Source organism: Sapajus apella, unplaced genomic scaffold (assembly GCF_009761245.1).
Source record: "Sapajus apella isolate SASKATOON/1434 unplaced genomic scaffold, GSC_monkey_1.0 scaffold4, whole genome shotgun sequence".
Lineage (NCBI taxonomy): Eukaryota > Metazoa > Chordata > Mammalia > Primates > Cebidae > Sapajus > Sapajus apella.
Genome location: NW_022436944.1, coordinates 11,574,907 through 11,597,381, shown reverse-complemented (window position 1 = coordinate 11,597,381; position 22,475 = coordinate 11,574,907). Strand labels below are relative to the sequence as shown.

The 22,475-nt window shown below is 36.8% G+C and overlaps 1 protein-coding gene across 1 annotated transcript in view; it reads left to right on the top strand.

Annotated features, from left to right (window-relative positions):
- LEKR1 (leucine, glutamate and lysine rich 1) overlaps nucleotides 1-9,070 on the top strand; it is a 205,846-nt gene extending 196,776 nt beyond the window's left edge. The window contains exon 12 of the mRNA XM_032258228.1: nucleotides 7,690-9,070. Coding sequence (XP_032114119.1) covers nucleotides 7,690-8,109 — 420 coding nt within the window. The 3' untranslated portion in view covers nucleotides 8,110-9,070. The remainder of the gene's footprint in view (nucleotides 1-7,689) is intronic.
- Nucleotides 9,071-22,475: the final 13,405 nt, after the last annotated feature.

Below are 22,475 nucleotides of genomic sequence, written 5' to 3'. Positions count from 1 at the left end.
GACAAAGCAGATCCTAGCTTAAACTTTAGTAACAGGTGCCTGGCACATTTCTATTTATTCCTCAAGTCTAAGTACAAGGAGAACCCCTCCATGAAGCCACAAAATCCCAGAGGCAAGATTAGGTATACACCTGTGCTCCTACTACAGTTGCTTATTTATGCATTCATTAACAGGTAAACAGTTTTGTTGTTTTTATAGATGCTAAGAAAAAAATCAGTCAGGATAAAAGGGATACTTTCTGAAGGAAGGGTGGTAAGAGGGCCCTGAGAAGATAATGAGGCAAAGAACATTCCAGGGAAAGAACACTCCAGGCAGAGGTAATAATTTAGTATCAAGACCCTGCAGCAAGGAACGTGCTGGGAACCTTAAGGAAACCACAAGGAAGTCAGCAAGCACTGCTGGAGCTTAGTGAGCAAGGAGAGTGATAGAAAGCAAGGTTGAATGGACCAGTTCATGTGGAGTCTTTAGGCTACAATAAGGACTTTGGATACTTTTCTAAGTGTGATAGAAAGCCACCTAGGAATTTTGAACAAGGAATTGACATGATCTGACTTATTTTTAGAGGATGACTGACTTCTATGTAGAAAATAGGTTGAAGGGGACAAAAATGAGAGCAAGGCTGTGAAGGAGGTGAGGAATGGCCAGATTTGAGATATATTTTAGGAATGAAGGCAATAGAAGTCGCTGATGGATTGGATGATATGAAATCATAAAGAGGAGTCAAGGATAACTCCAAAGTTTGGAATCTCAGCAAAATTTAGAGATTTTGCTCTGAGTGAGTGCTGAGATGGGAAATGCCAGAAAAGAAATACAATTGAGATGTCCATTTTGGAGACATCCACATGTAGCTGATACTTAGCCCTTGGGACTGATTGAGATCACCCAGAGGATGAGGTAATAGAGAAATGGTTGAGAACAGGTACTCCAACTTTTAGAGGCTGGGAAGAGGAGGGAAATCTAGCAATGGTGACAGGAAAGGAACTTCTTGATGAGGTAGGAAGAAAACCGGAAGAGAACACTATCAAGGATTCTAAAGAAAGAGAATTTAAAGAAAGAGACATGCAATCTAGACAGGGCCACAGTCCTGAGCTTTGGGCTCAGATAGAAAATTATTTTGAATTTTATAAAGTTAGCACAGTATGTCCTCATAGATGCAGGGCAGCCTCCCAATGCAATGACATTAATGCTTCTGCAGTGAAACATCTGAATGTTTGCATGAAATGGGATAAAGACTGTAATTAGTCTCCTATCAGTTCAGATTTTATCACGAAATGTGATGAGCTACAACATTTTTTTCTTTTCAGACCTTTTAGGATGTCAAAAGTATGGCTAAAGGACTATAGCTTTATCTGTACTGGCTTTCATTACAACAGCAGTTTTTATTGTTTATGTTGGTTTGCCTCACCATCTCCTAGCATCTTGAATCTGTTTTGTTTAAAAAACAAAGGGGAGTACGTGTGTATCTCTATAGGGCTACCAAGATGATAGCAAAAAATCAAGAAACGATTTGTCTCCAAAGTAGTAACAGTGGTTACCTTTGAAGAGTAGGAAGAGACAATGGTTTCTTTACTTTTTAAAATTTCTTTACTTTTTAAAAATATTGGGATCATGGGTTATTTTTAACATTTTGGTGTTTTGAAAATATGTTTCCAATGTAAACTGTATTTTTTAAAGGAAGAAAGAAAGAACTGCCATTTACATAAGAAAGTTAGGCCAGGTGTGGTGGCTCATAACTATAATGCCAGCCATTCCGGAGTCCAAGGCGGGAGGATCGCTTAAGCCTTGGAGTTCAAGACCAGCTGAAACATAGGGAGACCCTGTCTCTACAAAAAATACAAAAATGAGCTGGGCATGATGGCACATGCCTGTAGTCCTAGCTACTTGGGAAGCTAGGACAAGAGGATTGCTTGAGCCCAGAGGATTGAGGCTATTATGAGCCATGATCATGCTTCTGTACTCAAGCCTGGGTGACAACCTGAAACCCTGTCTCAAAAAACGAAAAGAAAAAATGTTTATTAACAAATCTAGCAAAGATGGATTTATGTAAACTCTAAGATTAAATTTTAGGAATACATGGTATTTGCAAGTACAAAGTTTATTTGCAAGAGAGATTTGCTTAGTTTTAGGATAAGCGTTTATTATGTTTGCATGTTTAATCAGTATACAGAACATGGCACACACTTCTCTGATAATTCCATCTATGAGAATGGAGAAACCAAAGTACCAGCAAGTAAATTACCAAAAAGTAGTTCTCAATCTTGGGACATAATAAAATTAGAATATCTATGTCTTTTTTAAAGAGCAAGAGGGTAAAGGGAGGTTCTCCAACCTCTGACAGGAAACATGGGGAGGATCAGGAAAGCTTTTAGGGGACAGGACTATAAACCTAGGCTTGGTTGGCAGGGAGGATGAGTGAACTGAGAACCTGAGAACCTTAGCCTTGGGCCATGGGCCACAAGGGGACTCAGACTGGGAGTCTTTGTGGTGAGGAAGATACCAGAAAGTTGACAGAATGAGAAGATAATATTGAGAAACTTTTATATGTTTAATTAGTGCTAATTAAATCTAAATTAAGTTGGATCATTGACTTAGAAAAGTAAATCCTAAATACTTTGTCATCATGGGCTCTTCCTCTCTGTCCTGAAAATCTGCCTCTGAAACATATCAGTCTGAGGGATTATTGCCCTCTGTTGCTACAACTTTTGTTTTGATATGTCCACGTTTTTATTATGTTTGTAAGCATGGAAATATAATTTTGAAAACAACTAGCCTGACATGCATCTTACTTCTTTCCTGGAAATTATTTCAGATTCTCATTCCTGTCTTACCAAAATGCCATTTCCACTAATTTTTTGCAGTGTTTTGGGCTGATCGGATTAGTTGAACGGAAACCTTTGAATGGGAGCTGGGAACATCCTTGGCTAACTCCCACTCATCTTTCTGGTTTCCACAGTTTTCCCCAGAATTTCCTTTCACCTCAACTCCCCACCAACCTGGCCAGCCACCCACTCACACTGGGATATATCCAGTTAAGGCTGGTTGAAAGTGTAATCTGATCATTCCATGACTGGTTCAGATTTTAGTGGGACTAAAGCATGAACAAAGCCACCCATCTGTGATTGTTCTTCACTGAAGAGGACTTGCTTTCCTGGCATGTTCCCCACAAAATTGTGCCAAATACAGCTGATTCCCATTGCAGATGGGAGTCTTACCTTCGGAACAATCAGGTTACACAGTAAAGCCTTCTCTCGCTTCTTCCACTGTTTTTGGAATTGAAAGCAACCCAGCTGTCTCTAAGAATAAAAAGGAAAACAAATATAAAAATAAACCACGCTTATATTGCAAGGATTAGGGGAAACTGACCACTTTTTAATATTAGAAATTTCAAACATATGGTGAACTAATTTATATTTTCATTTTGATACTTTCCTTCTCAGTGGAGGGCAATTAAGCCATATTTTAAGCCCATTCAAAGAGGCCTTATTCTGAAAATGTTGTAGAGATACCTATAGATAATGCTCACCAGCAATCAGCAGAGCTTAAGGATGCAGGAATGCCTAGTTATGCCCTTCATAAACCACCTGACCCAAGGGTCACTTGAGATAGGGACTTCCTCCATGAAAACTTAGGGCTCCTACTGTCCTCTCTGCCTCCCATCTCGCCCAACTTCAGGACATTTTCCACAGAGCTGGCAAAGGGATCTTCCTTTCATGCAGATTTGATCATGCCAGCCATCTGCTTGAAATAAATTTTCAATGACTCCATATGAGCCTCAGAATTAAGTCAAAACTCTAGTATTAGCACATGTTAACAAGTTTTATCTTGATCTGACTCTGCTCACTCCTTTTTACATCAGTCCTGGTCTCTCCTCCCTGTGTGCAACTGCCTGAGTCATATTAAGCCATGTTTCATCCCAAAATGTGCCTTTCCTTCTGTCACTGCCAGGCATTTGCACCACGGCCCACTCTGCCTTGAAAACGTCTTTCCCTCTTCTTCACCTGGCTCATGCCTTCCTTTTCATTTTAACTTCCAGTTTAGTTACAATCCAATGATTCTATTTTTGCCATGTTAAAATATGGCCAAAGATAATTTTATCTAAAACACAGAATACTATGCATGATTTTCAGTCTTACTGAACATATTTCATCTTGCACATTTGTCCTTGTTGCTCAGTGAAAACACATTAAAATTCTGCAACAGTCCAACCTTCATCTTGACTAAATTGCTGAAAACAATCTAACCATGAGTGGATGATTCTTTTCACGTATGATGGAATTTTTCACTAATGTGTCTACTTAACTGTAGCCACATCACATCCACATATCCTCTAGTCATGCCCTATCAGACTCCACCCCTGAAATAGCAGTCCCTTAAACTTGCATTGTTTTATTTTCATTTTTTATCCCATAATTGAATAAATTACAAATCTTAACTTCCTATTGAACAAAACAGAGTTATAATCTCAATTTTAGAGGAGGAGGTAATGGTGGCAGATGATATGAAAATATTGTGAGGCTCACCTAGCATTTCATAATGTTTTGGCACAGAAAAAAATAGAAGTCTCAATTTTGGATCCTGTTTTCAATTCAGAGGTCCTCCTGGTTTGGGAACTAACAGAAGAAAGAGAATTAATCCTTTGTCTTGCAAGCTAATGACCTTGAAGAAGGATGAGTTTCAGAGCAGTGGGCCCCAGACAGTCAGAAACCCTTCCCCACCCTATTGGCTAGCCATTCACTTACTTTGGAATATATCTAGTTACTGCTGGTGGAAACTATGTAATCTGATCCTTCCATGACTGATTCAGACTTCACTGGGTATAAAGTATGGGTACACAGTTCAGTTTATAGTCTGCCAGGACTTTGATCCCATTGAACTTGCTATGAGGACATCTTTTGGCTCACTCTACATTTTCATGTTCTCCTTAGTGGAATGTGACTTGCTTTTTGGTGGAATGTGACTTGCTTTTTGGTTGTTTTCTCCAGATCATTACACTTTTCCTTTGAGACTTGAATTTAATCTTAGTAAACTGATTGAATTTTATTTTTCTTTTAAGGAGAGCTCTTGTCATCACATCCTCCATCACTTTATAATTCCATATTGTTGTGCCTGTTATTCATGTTACTGATATGTTGGCCTCATTTTTCATTGCTATATTTTTCTTTGACATATTCAAATAAAATTAACTTTTATTGCTTTCTTAATTAGGGATATTTTTATATTAATTTATTGAAAGTCACTTGATATGGTTTGGATCTGTGTCCCCGCCCAAATCTCATGTCAAGCTGTAATCCCCAGTGTTGGAGGAGGGGCTTGGTGGGAGGTGTTTGGATCATGGGGGCAGTTTCTCATGAATGGTTTAGCACCATCCTCTTGGTGCTGTTCTTGTGTTACTGAATGAGTTCTCGTGAGATCTGGTTGTTTAAAAGTGTATAGTGTCTCCCCTCACCTCTCTTGCTCCTGTCATGTAAGATGCATCACTATCCCTTTGCCTTGCACCATGATTGGAAGCTTCCTGATGCCTCTCCAGAAACAGAAGCTACCAAGCTTCCTGTGCAGTCTGCAGAACCATGAGCCAATTGAATTGAAACTTTTTTTTATAAATTACCCAGTCTCATGTAGTTCTTTATGGAATGCAAGAATGTACTAATACACCACTTAAATCTAACAATTCCAACACTTTGCCAGCTTACTCCACTAGTAGACAAAAAATATAATAGATTGGGTCTTTCTCCCCCTTTAAAAGAAACTTTGATTTATAGAACTTAGAAAACCTGGGCAAAACCAGAGGAAGATGTCCTACTGTTTTTTGTTTGTTTGTTTGTTTTGTTTTTTTTCAGTGTCCTGGGAACAAAATGGTCCCTGCATGCTTGATGTAATGAATTAGACAACTAATTTAGGCATAGGCAGCATGGAGCAAGGCTCTGGAGGTGAGCAGGGCTCTACCACTTCAGAATGGAGTTACTTTCAGCAAGTTACATAACAGTGTGAGCTTCAGTATCTTTATTTGTCAGATATAATTGTTGGGAGCAGGAAATGAAATGACACCTAACATGGCACCTTATTAATCTTCCTCTCTAGTCCCTCCTCCCTTACCTTTTCCACAAATGTTTCAGCTAGAGTTAATGAGACCCAGGTGATAAAGCCACAGACACCATCCTTGCTCTCCAATTCCTCCAAAAAATAAAAATAACTGGAAGCAAGTGATTAACCCATGATCATTTTTAAATGTGGGTCATGTATGTAAGTAAATAGTATATGTAAATGATGAGGATTTGTTTGACCCAGGAATGCAGCTTTTATAGAAAATTACTGTGTAACTGGTTAATCTGGAATTGCCCCATATTTTTCCATTTTAATTACCAAATTGGGAATTGAATAGACTTCTGTCTATAATCATGAGAAACTCAAAAACAGGAAGATGCTACTTTCTCTTGTTCTTTGTTATTTAGTTCTACTGATAGCAGATTAGTCATCCTTAGGGAGGATGTTTTCCACTAAGAGGCAGACTTAGGAATGCATTGGCTCTTTTTACAAACAAGCTAACCAATGGAAATTCATTTTTGAGTTGATGAATCCTATAGCACACTCATTTTAATTGTGTTTATTTACTAGGATACTGCTTTGAATTATTTATTTTTCAACCTCTTTTTTGACATCATAAAGACATGACCGTCAGGACATTGAGGAGATCCAAGACTTAATTCTTACCATGGTACTTGAAATAAGTTTGATGAATTTCATAGATGAAAGACGGATAACTCCTCAACTAGAAATGTGGAATTTCAGAATTTCAAAGAGGCTTAATGATCTCTAGTCCAGTCACACATTTGAAGCTTAAATTTGCTCCAGTACGTCCCTGTCAACCTTCAGTGTCCTCCAGGTAGCTCTATTAAAAAGTTCTTCCTTATTTTAAACCCCACAGCCTTCACCTTGAGTCTAGATTCTATTATGGACATAAAAAGCAGTTCTGCTCAAACTTATGAAGGTACAGACTTCTTGAGGGCAGGGACTGTATTCACTACAGCTTCTGGTAACTTGAGAAATGATTACCAAATGAATGGAGTTAATAGCAGAAGGTATTCTCTATTTTGGGATATTATCTTACAGACAGCAAATGAACAGCATATTTAAGTTCCATTGAGAAAGCATCATATAAGAACTGATTTTATTGTTTAAATGCTATAGCTGATTTTTTCTTTCAATCATATACTTCAAGCACTTTTACCTGTTTATGTTACTATAGTATACCTTTACTATAAAATAATATATGTGGTGACTCTACAGCTATTAACTGTTGATCATTACATGTGCAGAGCATACTGTCTGCTACTTGAGGCAGAGAAGTTGAAACCCCACTGAAGTTATATATTAGAAGTCCTGGGCTGTAACCCCAGCTGCACCATTAACATCTGAGTAACCCTGGACAGGTCAGCCAGTCTCTTCAGTTCTTGATTCCTCATCTGCAAACTGCAAGGGTTGAACCAAATATTCTCTTCAACTTCTTTCCGCCTTCACAGACTGTTTCTGTTCTTTACTTGTCTGTCCCATGTGGTAGAGCATCATAGAGACAATCCAAGAATACAGACCTCAGATTTCCAGTTCAGTTCTCAAACTATAGTGTCAATAACTGTCTACCTATGTACATTGTTTAAAGCTAAGGCTGCTTTCCCCACCACCCTCTCTTTCCAGAATACTTTTCTTCAGGAGACAGTGCGTAGAGAATGTGAAGAACGCTTTGAACTGACAGAGGCTTTGAGTCAAGCCAGAGAACAGCTCCTGGAGCTCAGAAAGCTTTGTGGAAGTTTATCATTCTCACCGTGTTCCCTCAGCAAGGGCAGCCTAACCTCCCCTCCTGCAGCGGTCAGTAATCATGGAGAGGGAAGCCTTGCAAGACTGAACTCTGAAAAAGGAATCAAAATTCCCAGCCTTCACGGAGTATCAAAACCCACCTCTTTCCCAACCTCAGATAAGGCCAAGAGGGTTAGCAGCTCAGGCTTGCCCCTGCTCGCCCAGCCACATCCGCCCAGGGGTGGAGCATCTTCAGCAAATGAGACCAGACAGAGACAGAGACTGGCTGCCATTCTTAGGAGGAGGCGGAGTCAGCAATGATCCAAAGTGAGGGGCCGCTCCCCACACCGTACATGCTCTTTCAGAGTGCCAGGAACTCACTGTAACTGAGAATGACAAATATAAAATTATTTTCACAGATCAGGAAGGCATATCTGTAGATATATTTAACAAAAGACTGTAAAAAGCTGGAAAATTGTGAAGCCATATTTTTCAAGAGGGCTTTGAAAGAGTAACAGATCGTTTAGTTGTTGGTATTTCAGAGGTCCGATTTCTATATTTATGTTGCAATGTGCTCTATAAATATAGCCTTTTAGAGATCACAGATAAAATTTTTTCACCCATAACATCTTTTTTTATTTTTTGCACCACTACAAGCAGATATATTTGCAGAAAAAATAGATTGTTTGAGTTTTGTTGGTATGTGTTTGTTTGTTGAGCTGAATCGATTAAATAGATGTAATAAGTATTCCAAACAGAAAAAAAAGTACTTTATCTGATTAAGATTATAATTTCCAAAATGCCTACTTCAAGTAGTTGCAAAGCTCACCATCATAATCAAAAGCTTCTTTTCTTCACAATCTAATTGGTTAATCTGATTTCTCTTTAGGCTAGTTCAGAGTTAATAGATAACCTTTAGGAAGACAGTCTTCTCTCAGTGGCTGGGGAACTTCTAGAAAAAGAGATGGTAATGTCAATTCAAGGAAATTGTAGTATATTTCTCAAATTATATAGATTATTTTAGTAAACAAAGAACCTGACCATATTGATAGATATTTTCTACAATGAGTGCTTTTTGGTACGCAAAGTTAGGTCTTGATTTGAACCTGTATTCTTGAACCATTGGGAAAAGAACTAATTCAATACAGTTTAATAAAGTTATACAGAACTAATTTGGGATTCAAATTTGATTACACCTGAAAATGGGTAACTGGTTAACATGTTTTCTATTTTCAGAGTGAAAAAGTAAAACCAGAAGCCAGATCAGCTGTTTTATCTTAAACCTGTAGACACCTCCTGTTTCTTAAAACACAGCTCTTTACCTTAGTCTAGTGTTCATCTATGTTTTTATCCGTGTAATAGAAGTGTATTTTCCTTCAAAAGCTGACTTTACTTAAATACTCCATCTGACTGCATCATGAACATCAAGCCTTCCTATTCCCACATTAGAATAATAGTAACACATTTTAAATGTGCTACATAAAATTATCTGCTATTTAACCATCTTATTGATGGGAGAATTCAGAGGTATTTGAGATCCCTTCCATGTGCAAAAAATGTGATATTACTAAGCAAAATCAAATTTATTTCCAGTCTTTCAAAGGATTAGTCTACTCTATTAGTAGAGTATCTTAACCTCAAAAAAATTCCCCATTAGGTCCACTGATTTGCCTGACTAGTTTAAGTATGGCCTCTTGTGTTAAGAGTTGGAATGTTTACTTTTGTTTTGCAGAGATTGGCATCCCTTGTAATGGCTTTTGACAAGAAAGTACAACATCACTGAAGAATGGCACTGGTGGATCTTAGAAGTCACCCCATAATTTCACAGATAAGGAATAGATGCCCAAAGAGATTGTGACTTGGTAAAGGTAGTATAGCTAGTTAGTGACAACTAGAACCAGAACCACAATCACCTGACCCCAGCCTTTCCACCTCACCAGAGCTTCCCAGGCTCCATCATAACCTTTGTCAATAGCACCTACACTATATGTAGTTTGTATTTTTCCTTAAATGCACTTACTTTTTAACCTGAAATTTATGTAAAAAGCGAATTTGACTCAAAGAAAGGTAGCTATAATAAGTTTGATTTGCTGTTTTTTCTTTTACACTTTGAAATAAATGTGTATCTACTAAAATAAGAAATGTTGGCTGGGCATGGTGGCTCCACACTTGTAATCCCAGCACTTGGAAAGGCCAAGGTGGGAGAGCTGCATGAGCCCAAGAGTTAGAAATCAGATTGGGCAACATAGGAAGATCTTTTCGCTACAAAAGTAATAATAGTAATAATTAGCCAGGCGTGGTAGTGCTTGCCTGTAGTCCTTGCCACTTGGGAGGCTAAACTGAGAGGATCCCTTGAGCCCAGAATGTCAAGTTTGTAGTGAGCCATGATTGTACCACTGCCATCCAACCTGGGGAACAGAGTGAGACCCTGTCGCAAAACAACAACAACAACAACAAAGTGTTAGTTGGTGCACCCTCTAAAATCATCTTGTATAATGCCAACAGGGGACCACTGCATTGGACCTTAGGGTCTCTGATCTGTTGTTTGCATATTTAAATTACAAGTACTCATGACATAAGGAAAATGGCAAAATCTAGTGAAAACTTTAGTGAAAGCACAAGAGAATATTGTGTGTAACAGTCTTTGTCACAGGAGTACACATGCTTTTTACAATCTTGCAATTTCAGCTCATGGAGATACAGTGGGTCTATATCTTCAGAAACCATGGGGATAAAAGAGATTTCTTCATTTTTTCTAAATTATGAACATACTTAGATTTGTAAAGTCACACATAAGCTTTTCTAATGGTGATGTAGATTATTAGTGCAAAACCTGGTTTCTGTTTCCTGTTATATTTTTGCTTTATTAGAATGAGTAATTCTGTAAATAATCACTCTGAGAATAGAATCATGATCTGCAGTGAGGTTGTATTTACTCCACAAATATGTCAGATAAGTAATTCCATGATTAAACAGAAAGATCATATTAACATTTATTTCAGCCTAGACCATTTGAATGGTGCAGACTAAGCTATGTTGCCTTTAAAGGAAGACATCTTTAACAAAAAATTAGCATTATAAGATGTAACCTACAGGTTAGGAACACGTTAAAACTTCTCTTGATTTTATCACTGATAAGTAAGTTCCTGGCATAAGACGGTTATAAGGAATCTTAGGAAAGTAGTAAGGAGGATGAAAAATAAGGCTTCAAATACATATAATAGATATTTAGTCTAATACTTTTAATTTATCCATAGATTGATGTTTCCCATGACTTAATGGAAGGACTTACAAGTGTTAAAGAGAAAAGATATCAAAGAAAATATTCCTTAGAGAATTATAATCCTCTGATTTTCTTCTTAAACTGGTATTCATGGACAAAGATGGGAGACTTCTTCTAAATTAACATAGATTTCTCAAACAGTTTTAAAAACTCCTACTGAATTAAATTACTCTATTTGAAGTTGGTCAGAAGTACTTAAAAGTCACATTTCCTGGTAAGGGAATTGACTGGAAGAGACATTAGCACTGAAAATTATGTAAGACTAAGATCTTTTAATGTTCTGATAGTCTTAAAGTTTTTGTAATATTTAAAATTAATTCTTGCTAATTTCTTTGATTATGGAGCTAGCTTTCACAAGTTTTATCTTTCTAAATTCTTATGACTCTTACACTATTGCACTAATAGATCAACCTAGTATTCTAAAAGAGTTAACACACTACTGCTGAAAATGTTTAACCAATGCATTGCAGATCATGGAGCACTGGAAATCAATTTGGTAGGTGCTCAAAATTCACAAATCCTGTCGTGACTATAAACTTTTTCATTTCCAAGTTTTAGGAAAATAATGTACACTGTATCTTGCAAAGAACACCTTTAATGGTCCCCAAATCATGATAGACAATTATGATATCATTGCTGAGATGTTGTCAATGGTATTTTGAAGAAGAATTTGACTTTTCTGCTTGAAAATATTAACCCTGTATAATAACACGTTGTGAAGCCAGTACCATTGTGTTGCATTTTTAGAATAGTAAATATAAATTATATCATCTTTGTATATTATGAATTTTACATATAGAATTTTCTTAATAATATAATAGATGAATCTGGGATACACTGTCCTATGACAATACTTACCATGATCTAGTAAGTCAAGAGATTTCCCTCTGTTCCAACATTTATATAGCATAGTGCTTTATATTCTTTAAGTAAAAAAAATTTACTAAACTTCCCTTGCCTTATAAGAAACTATGTGAGAATAGCAAATCACAGCGATTAAGTAATTTGCCCAAAATAATAATAGATTAATAAATAATTTTAAATTTCTGCAGTTTCTGAATGTCTTGATCCATAGATTAATACTGAATCTGTATTATTCATTCACTCATTTCTTCAACATATATGAGGAACTGAAAAAATACTGTGAGAGCTACAAAAAGCATACTACAGATTCCCAAGAATTAAACAAGTAGAGGGCAGGGAGAAAGCATATATAGACATTAGAATATAGGGCAGAGAGTATTGGGTAAAAAGAGAGTTGAGAGCAAAGTATTATGTGAGTTCACCTTTTTGCTAGAAGAATCAGGGAATACTTTAAGCCAGAATTGGCATTTGCAATGGATCTTGAAGAATAGATAGGATTGATGGAAGAAGGTATACGAGGTAGAAGAAGAAATGCATAGAAAGAGTCACAAATTCTGTTTATGGGAAATGTAGAAAACATTTGGTGAAGGGAAGTAGCGGGAACCTGAAAAATGTAGGCTTACCTCATTGCATGAAAGTGTTGAAAAAGGACCGCCTTCAGGCTTTAAACTAGAAGTCACATGTTGTACATTGTTGACATCTGGGAACATTGCTCTGGCAGGGCTGTATTGGAGTAACTATGGAAAGGCTGGAGATGGAACACTAGTTGGTGGACTAGTACAGTACTTCAGGCAAGAGTTAATGAAATTCTGAATAAAAATATTGGTATGGGGATAAACAAGAGGCAACTGATTCAAATTCTATTCAGAGAAGGGAAAGGATTTGTTCCCTGTTAAATGCTATTTAAAACCACTACCATCCATTGCTACCTTAGCAGGGATGCGTTTTATGAGATTGGCTCCAATTAATGATCACCCCTATTTAAGAATATTACAGCTTCTCTGAAAAATGTGAAATAATAGAAACTACATTTTTATTTGGGCAACAAATAATTCCACAGACTCTGTATTTGTTTTTAAAATCTCCTTAAAGTTAAGGGAAAAATACTAATTTGAATAAATGTTCTAAGAATTATGGAGAAAGACTATGGAAATTGACATTAAAAAGAAATAACTATCTTGGCTCAAAGAATGCAAAGTACAACTAAATGGGAAGCTTTGGGAGTAACACAGCACAATAGAATTTCTTTTTATTTTCAATAATCATTTATGAGGGAAAATGAAGGCAGCAGCCAACATAAAAACCAGAGTTATCTTAAAAATCTATAATTTTTATAGTTCTGAAGGGCCTGGTGCATCACCTGGTCCAAACCTGTAATTTTACTGTAGACAATAGGGCCCTCAGATGTTAAATAATTTTTTATTCACATAACTGATTAACAGCTTACTTAATACGAGAACTTCGACCTTCAGCTTGTGGGCTACACATCTCATTTCTAGGCAGGAACCACAGTATCAGTGCTGTAACTTTTTGACATTTGAAGTGGTTCAGCAGAATCAGTGTCTACTGGGAGCTTGTTAGAAATGCAGAATATCAGGCCTCACACCCAAACTTAGTGACTAGAATCTGATTTTTAATAACATCCTTAGGTGATTCATATACTCACTGAAGTTTAAGAAACACTGTTTATGATGTTACCACTGGCCCTGGCATATTCCACATTTAAGAGCTATGCGTTAATAACAGAAATAGGCTTGCTATAATCAGTTCCCTTATGCCTAACTGAAACTGGTGGCACTCTGAGAGCCACCCCATAGAATGAACTATTTAACATTCTGACTCCTAGCACGTGCGAATTCTACTTCTTTACCCACTGATTGTGAGTCTATAACTCTCCAGGGAGAACTAGTGAATTAAAGAAAATCAATATTCATTCATAAAAACCTTAAATATCTTATACCAGCACCTGAAGCTGAGCCTGAAAAGAGCTTACTGTTTAAAAATAAATTCTTATTTTAAAAAATATCCAATAGAAAGATTTTGGTTTTGATCATAGGCAACTCATTGAATAATCCCTAAACTTTAATCTCCTAACAGCATGTATTTGGAGATCTGATTCCCAAAAGAAAATTGGTAATGCTGGTTGTCTTTTGAGGTTGTGAAACAGAATGCTTAGATAACTTATTAAAATTATGAAAAGAATATGACAGTACCATTGTTCCCCCGACAGTAGTTCTAAATCACTTCATTATAACACTGTAACTTGCAGTATTACACATAGATTGATTTATTTCAAAGGTAAAACTAAAATGTTTGAATGAGAATCCATTTAGATTCTCAATTTCAAAATCTATATTTAACACAATAAGCCATTATGCTTACTTGTCATTAAGTCAGCTCATCTTATGATACCACAGGGTGGCTACCTTCTTTAAATTTTTTGCAATTAGAAATAATGAAAAGGATTTATTTTGTTTACCATTAAAAGGTTTTTGAATACATTTTATGAGCATATTTAGTGCTAGTATTTAGCTTGTATGGTTATTTATTACCATTAATAATTCTCATAGTTAATAATTCAAACCAAGAATTGGACAGATACACAATTTAGAATATTGAAGGTTTTTTGTTTTTGTTTTTGTTTTTTTTTTTGCGACAGAGCCTCACTCTATTGCCAGGCTGGAGTGCAGTGGCACGATCCCGGCTCACTGCAACTTCCGTTTTCCGGTTTCAAGCAATCCTTCTGCCTCAGCCTCTCAAGTAGCAGGAACTACAGGCACGCACCACCAGGCCTGGCTAATTTTTTGTACTTTTAGTAGAGACGGGGTTTCACCTTGTTGGCCAGGATGGTCTCGATCTCTTGACCTCTTGATCTGCCCTCCTCGGCCTCCCAAAGAGCTGTGAAGCATTTTTAAGTAGAACCTTACACAGGACATTTGTGTAAAAAGACTTAGCACTGGAAATATATTTGCTGCAAAGCATAAACATCTGCCTTTGCATCATGCCCCATGGCCAGATTTATCTACTTTTCTCTCAAGTGAGCTTGATATAGCCTAACACATTAATCTAAAGAGATACCTTCTGTTTTCTTAAAAGTAAGTGAGTTCTACAGTTGTCATTTTTTATGTAGAACCCTAAATTTCTATGGAATTAAGGTTTCTGCCAAGATTCAAGTGACTACTTTTTTTCACTGATTTAAAGCAGGATTTCTTAAAACTCAGCACAGCCAAGTTTTCATTCACTATTACCAGGCTCTTTTAATGGTAGAGTTGAGTAATTTAAGCTGGTAAACTGTTAAATAATATCTCAAGACTGTCAAGACAGGAATCTTTTTATTTTTCCAAGCAGTACATGATATTCACTATAGTAACTGAGAAATGTATTTTTGGTGAGGTTAGGAAGAAAAGAATCTACTACCTTATTTAATAGCAGTGATTGACCCAATCACACAAGGACTTACTTCACACATTTCATGCTCCAGAATTATAAGTCAGCATTTTTCTAATGTACCCCATAAAGCTTTTTAAACTATATATCTTTTGCACATTGTAGGTTGATATCTGAAATAGTTCATCCTAAGTTTAAATAGCTGCAAAGAATATTGTAAAGATAGCTGGTATGTTATAAATATTGGCATTTACAAAATAAATTTGTTATATTAAGATATTTTCATAGTTGTAAAACTTTTATTGATCTCTTAAATTACTATGAAAACATGCATAACTTTATAGAGTTCTTCTAGATTGTAACACAAATGTTAAAAATTTTGATAAAAATCTTGAGATGAATCAATATCTAATGTTTTATTTACATTTAATGGAAAAGAATGGTAGATGCAGACAAAAATAGTTTGTACATAGAATCTTATTTACTTTTTATTAATAGGAAAAAATTAAACATCTTAAGATGAGGATTTTACTGTTTTAAACATTTCAAACAGTATCTAATAAAATCGTATTAACTACTTTATTAAATTATAAGTTCCAAGGGGAAAAATCTCACAGAACTCTTATCCAATAATCAAATAAAAATTTATACTGCTTTGGCTATTTAAGATTTTTTTTTCCAGCTAATGATGTGTCCTAGGGATTAATATCAAGAAGAACTGAAAAGAGCTGCTTATATTTAAAGGCATTGCTGAAGGGGGCATCTACAAGAGTATACATTTCTTACTAATGTTGTTTTTGCCTTGCTTTCACGATACTGTCCCTCAGATGCATACTTTAATAAAGCCAGGGCATAGAAAAAGAGAATCATTGGTCCAAAATTGTCTTATTCCCATCACTGCACTCTACCTTGTATCCGAACTGAGAAAATTTCAGTGTAGACGAAAACTGTCATGTTTTCAGCACTACACTTAAACAAGAATATCTATGTCAGGGAAATACCAGAAGCCCTATGAACTAACAATAATCAACTCCTTCAAGTACCCTTGGGGTACGCAGACTCCATGTTAAGTAAAGACTTCAGCGTTCTCAGATCAGGTCAACCAGAATCCTGTTTGCATCAGAGCGTTAGACCTTCTAGCAAAATCCAGTACAGTACCTCAGGTCCAGGAGTTGGGCCCTAGACCTCAGATCCAAGGCAGAAGCTATGCTCCCTTCCCTTAGCCTGCCTCCACCTGAGTTCACTGTGTCTTTGAGGGGACCCTGAGAGTTACTGTATGCCGCATCTGGCCTCAAGCCCCACATCACATAACACTGTCTCTAAGTCAGTACTGGTGGTGTCCTTGTGGTTTTCTGTGACCATATCCCCATGGAACTCCTTATGCTCTTAACCAGAGGGACTCCACAAATGACCAAGCCCATCCACCTTATGGAGTCTAAGACAGAACTGCAATCACCAAGAAAAAAGTTCTTTAATTTCCAGCCCTTGGCAGCAGTAAGAAGAGTAGTGAAAGAGAAGTGTGAGACAAAAATCAAGTTGGGGTCAGGGAGAGCTTAAGTTCTTTGTAACTAACCTGGGTAACTGAGTGAATAATTGTTAATGTCATCAAATTGTCAATATCTATACAACTCATTGACTTGGGGAAAAGGAGATTATACTTGTTTTTACCATCTGTGTCCTAGATGTAGTACATTAGTAGGAAGAGATGACTCTATCTGATGAAAAGAGAAACTTTTTCCATGTTTTGATGTTGTTATTGATGATTCAGAGATATAGTCATATGACTTAATGTTAGAGTTTGTTTTGATTATGTAGTGAAGGCCTTTGAAAACGCCTTCATCTGTAATTTGTACTTTGCTGCTTTTCATGATGCACTTCAGTTGCATTTATGTATAGCGTCTGTATTACTGTTCTTAATTTAGTTACTGATGTCCTAAATGTTTCTTAGGTTAACTTCTTAATTGTTCATGGTCCCCAGATACCCAAGGCTCCTACAGTCATCTCCATCCCTCCCAGGAACTAGGACAGCTATTGAAAGAGCACAGAGAAGAATGCCCAACTAGGTCTAAGGGCACAAGCCCTGATTGAGTGTATGGTCCTGACTGCTTTTCAATCACAAAATCTTTATGAACAGTTCATTGTTTAATTATTTCTGCCTCTTCTGGCCTTGTTAACATAAAAGCAGCTAGACTTTCAGTAACGAGAACAGTATATTCATATACTATTGAAATTCAACCATTAAAGACCTAACATAAATCTTTTTTAAAACTTAATACCATGGGTTTCACCATACAGATCTTCTCATAAATGTTCGGAATTTTCCTGGACAAATGGCAAGGATATTGTCTCAGCAGTATTTAGATGTAGTCCTAGCCCTTCTGAGAGGATAATTTAGCCCCAAGTCTAACTTACCTAAATACATGTAAAAATGGGGCTATTACACTCTCTTAGCCAACTCACATTAGGGTCAGGGTCTCACCGCAGGTCACTGAGAGGCTTTCCTTCATTACTGAAAAGACTTCCTCCCTGCCTGTTGAAAGGACTGTCTTCACAGGCATCAGGCCTTCTTCCATCGTTTGTGTTTCCACTTTAAAAGTAACTATACTTTTACTTCCAGTATAAGATGGCATGACATCTGGCTAACAAGCCTTGAGGCAGCCCCTTCCAATATCCCATTAAAAGTCCTGTGATGGGTCAGGTGTATTGATTCATGCTTGTAATCTCAGCTCTTTGGGAGGCTGAGACTGGAGGATCACTTGAGGCCAGAGGCAACATAGTGAGATCCTCATCTCTATTTAAAAACAAAACAAAACAAAACAAAAGGCCTTGTGATGAAAAGGGGTCAAAGACTCACAGCATAAAAGCATAAAGGCAACAGAGTATCAACAAGAACCTCAGCTGAGTGTGGTGGCTCACGCCTGTAATCCCAGCACTTTGGGAGGCTGAAATGGTCAGATCACTTGAAATCAAGAGTTCAAGACCAGCCTGGCCAACATGGTGAAATCCCATCTCTAATACAAAAATTAACCAAGCATGTTGGCACATGCCTGTAGTCCCAGCTCCTTGGAGGCTGAGGCAGGAGAATTGCTTGAATCTGGGAAGCAGAGGTTGCAGTGAGCCGAGATCATGCCATTGCACTCCAACTTGGGTGACAAAGTGAGACTCTGTCTCAAAAAAAACAAAACAAGAAACTGGACCTTCATTGCTGTGCCACATGGGTGCTGCCTCTCAAGGCACCAAAGGCCACTTTGCCTGGAATATTCTAAGATGGTAAATCTGAAAAAAAGGCTAAGGAAGTTTGTGTGAGTGGTGGTGGGGAGAAAGAAATAAGCAGTGGTGCATTAGGTCCTGGGAAGTGGAATTGTCTCGGTGCAGCAATGATGTCAGACGACCAAGCAGCATGGTTAGAGAAGTTGGCTATCAGAAGATTCCGGGTGCATGACAATAGTAGCAGCAGCAGCAGCAATATAGTAGCAATGACATTATAGGAGCTCATATGTATTATTTATGATGGGCAATGTGTGGTGCTCAGGGCTTTAAACACATATATTTTAAGCCTCAAGAGAACCATGTGGCATTGGTTTGTTTACTGGTTTCCTTTTACAGATAAGAAAACAGAGGTATAGAAAGGTTAGCAACTTACTCAAAGTGACACAGATAAGAAGTGGCAAAGCCTGGATTAGGCAAATAGGCACAAATAAATTGGGAATTGGACTAGAGGCTACACACATCATCTTGCCCTCCAGTTGTGCCTCTGAGAAGGAATATGCTGCTGAACCCCGAGCAAATTTGAAGACATCTCTGTGCTGTTTGTTGACGAAGATCTAGCCCGCCTTGAGAATGAGCATTCAAAAAAAGAAAGAAAGAAAAAACAGCTCAGAAACTATGGCAAAAAGCACTACAGAACCAAAGAAAGAAGTAGCATGTAGACCAAAAAACAACAGACCTGTGGAAGGGCTCCATTGTGGAATCTGATAAGGACACATTAGGAAGCTATTTAGCATCCTGTAGAAGCACACTATTATAGACCTCATTCCTTTTTTAAAATGTCACTTTCTATATTAAGTCTTTAGGTCTTGAATTTTCCGTTTCTTTTTTTTAAAAAAATGGTATCCCAGCCCTAGTCTTAAAAATAACAGGTCCTCCTAAATACAAAAGAGAAAAGTATTAATATAGGAGTGAAAGGAGGAGAACTAACAAACAACACAGCAGTTCACAAGATAAAATTCTCCAGATAAAGTCAAAGGCCAAATTTCACAAGAATAAAAACATGTTCTAAATCTGGTAACCATAAGAGTGCTCTTAAAAATCGTCTATAAACGTCCATTTTTGAGACCTAGGCCTTCAAAAGCTTAAAGCTTCTTTTATGGGAATAAAGCCTTTTATTCCCCAAGGACATTTATGCTACTTGTTCATTGTGAGTAGCAGTATGAAATTAACACACATGATTTTAGAGTGTGTACAAACTCCCATTGTTTTGTTATCGTGCAGAGGATCTTACTCTGAACAAACTCTATCTTTGTTCTTCTTTATTTCTACCGTCTTATTATGTGCTTTCTATTTTTCTAGCTTTCTTCCCCATCTCTTATCATCTTTTTGTTTTCTCCTTTTGCTTATTCCTCTCCCCACCTCCTCTACCTTCTGCTTCTTTGGAAGCAATTATCTGTGTTTTAATTTTAGGAGTTGCCATAGACATGTTAACGTTCTTGCTTAATTTCTTGACGCTTTACCCAAACAATTGTAGGAAACTTAGAATACTTTATAATTTTTCATCCCCTTCCATTTTGTATTATCCTTTGACTAGTATTTAAATTCTATATTGTTTTTTAACCTCACAAATTAGATATGATTATTATTTTACATGTAGCCAATGTTTGTTTAGATTTACCCAACATATTTATCAATTTATTTGTTCACAATTTTTTTTCACATGTTAGACCTTCCTGCATCTGGCCTTATAATCATACTACCTAAAGCAATGTTTTTCTTTCTAAAAGCTTTATTCAATTTTCTTCAATGTGCTGGATTTTTTTTAAAAAATATTATTCCTTTCCTGTAAACTTTTCATTTCTTTAAACATGTCAGACTTGCTTATTTTACATTCCGTGTCTAATAATATGTATGGATCTGATTTTGCTGCCTATTGTTTCTGGATGGTTCTCACTTATGGTGCTTTATTTCCATGAGTGTGTGTGAAAAGGTGAGTATGTGTTTATGTATTTCAGTGTGAACTTATGTCTCTTGGAACTTTATCTACAGGAATTCTTTGAGACCCAATTGAGATTTCATGTTTCCAGAGAATATTTGTATTTGTCCCTCCCAGATGACTATACAAACATTCCGAGATCAATTGAAATTCTTTTTCGGTTTTTCAGACGTGGGAGATATAAATTCATACAAAAAGACGGGTGAGGGTCAAGTTGTAGTTACAGATTCTGAAGTGAGATTTCCTACTACAGTCAGCCCTCTGTGTCTGTGGGCTCCACATCATTGATTCAACCAACTGGTGATTTAAAAAAAATAAACAATAAAAAATAACAATGAAACAATTTTTAAAATACCAAGCTTTTAAATGCAGTACAACATGTATTCACATAGCATTTATGTTGTATTAGGTGTTATAAGTAAATCTGGAGATGATTTAAAGTATATGGCAGTTAAGTATGTATGTTATATACAGATACTATGCCATTTTATATAAAGGACTGGAAAATGGTATCTGTGAGGGTCTTGGAACCAATCTCTCAAGGATACCAAGGGACAACTGTATAAATTTCAAGTGAGATTGTGTTTACTATCGCCACTGGCCAAGGGCATGCAGTGCCTCTCCTCTCTGCTCTTCCACTTCAGCACACATGGCAAAGGCCTAGAAATGTTCTAAGTTGGACTGGGTGTGAGTGGTAGTAGAACTCTCCCTGCTGCCTCTCAGTCTGTGACTGTGCAGCACATATTCCTCATTCAAAGTAAATTTCAAGTTAGGTTTGTACAGGAACACCCTTTGAAGTTGCTGAGAAAAAATGGCGGAGCCAAGAAAGTTGACATCTTTATTGTCTTCTGTTTGGTATTGGGATCAAACACTGCATTTGTCATCTGCAGAACAATAGTATTTTGACCTTTATCTCTCTATACAGCATTTAGGCAAAAAATGGACTGTGTAAAGATTTTTTTATTATACTCTGCTGATTGGACAGTTATGTCTTGACATCAGTTTTACAATTGTTCTTTAATCTTTGTGTCAATAATATATTCAATCATACTGAATCTCCTAAAGTAGTTAGCATTTACTAAATTCCATACCTAATGCCTAAGTAATACCTGGAGTATGTTTTAAGAAAACAACTCTGAATTGCTTCATCTGCTGCTTTGTTATGCCTGGGAGAAACAGACTTTCCTGTATTAATCTCTGAACAACTTTAAAGAATGAAAACCCGAGTTTATCAAGTTCATGTTACTGTCTTTACGTATTAACATTTGGAAATGTCTCTAGTCATTGTTTTTCATTATCGCTATGGCTTTTAAAGCCTCCAATATAGTCATTTTGGCAAATGAGTGAACATCGGCAACTGTGCGAAAACAATGAGCCTCACTTTGTGATAGAACATGGGAAAGATATTTTTTTTTAATTTTCTAGCACGTGCTGGGCTATGAGTCTGACTCATAAAGATAGTAATTATACCTCTGTTCTGAAGTGATGCATCAGAGAAAGAACATACCAAAATTAATGGAGAAAGCAAGACTTGGGTGGTTCATTCTCTGTATCTAGATAGAGAGTCCATGATCCCGAGAGATTTTTTTTTTTTAATGAACCAGGATAGCACAGGCATAGATATTTGTCTTTGTGTCAAAAGCATGGGCGCTTAGCAAATTGAATCTCCTCCTACCGTTAGACAATTCAAGAAAGATAAAAATCTTGAGTGTTTTATATTGTTGCACACAAATAAATCCTTCTTACAGATTGGAACAACGTTTTTATCTGTTTGAAATGGAGAAAATATATTTCAGAATGATTTTCATGTGAAAAAAGCTTCTAAATTAGAACACTATATACAGGCAGGGTGGTAATTGTGTAAACATGCCACATTATGTGAAAATGAGAGCTGATGGATTCATGTGGAGCATACGTTAGTGATACCATGAATCAGAACAAGAAACA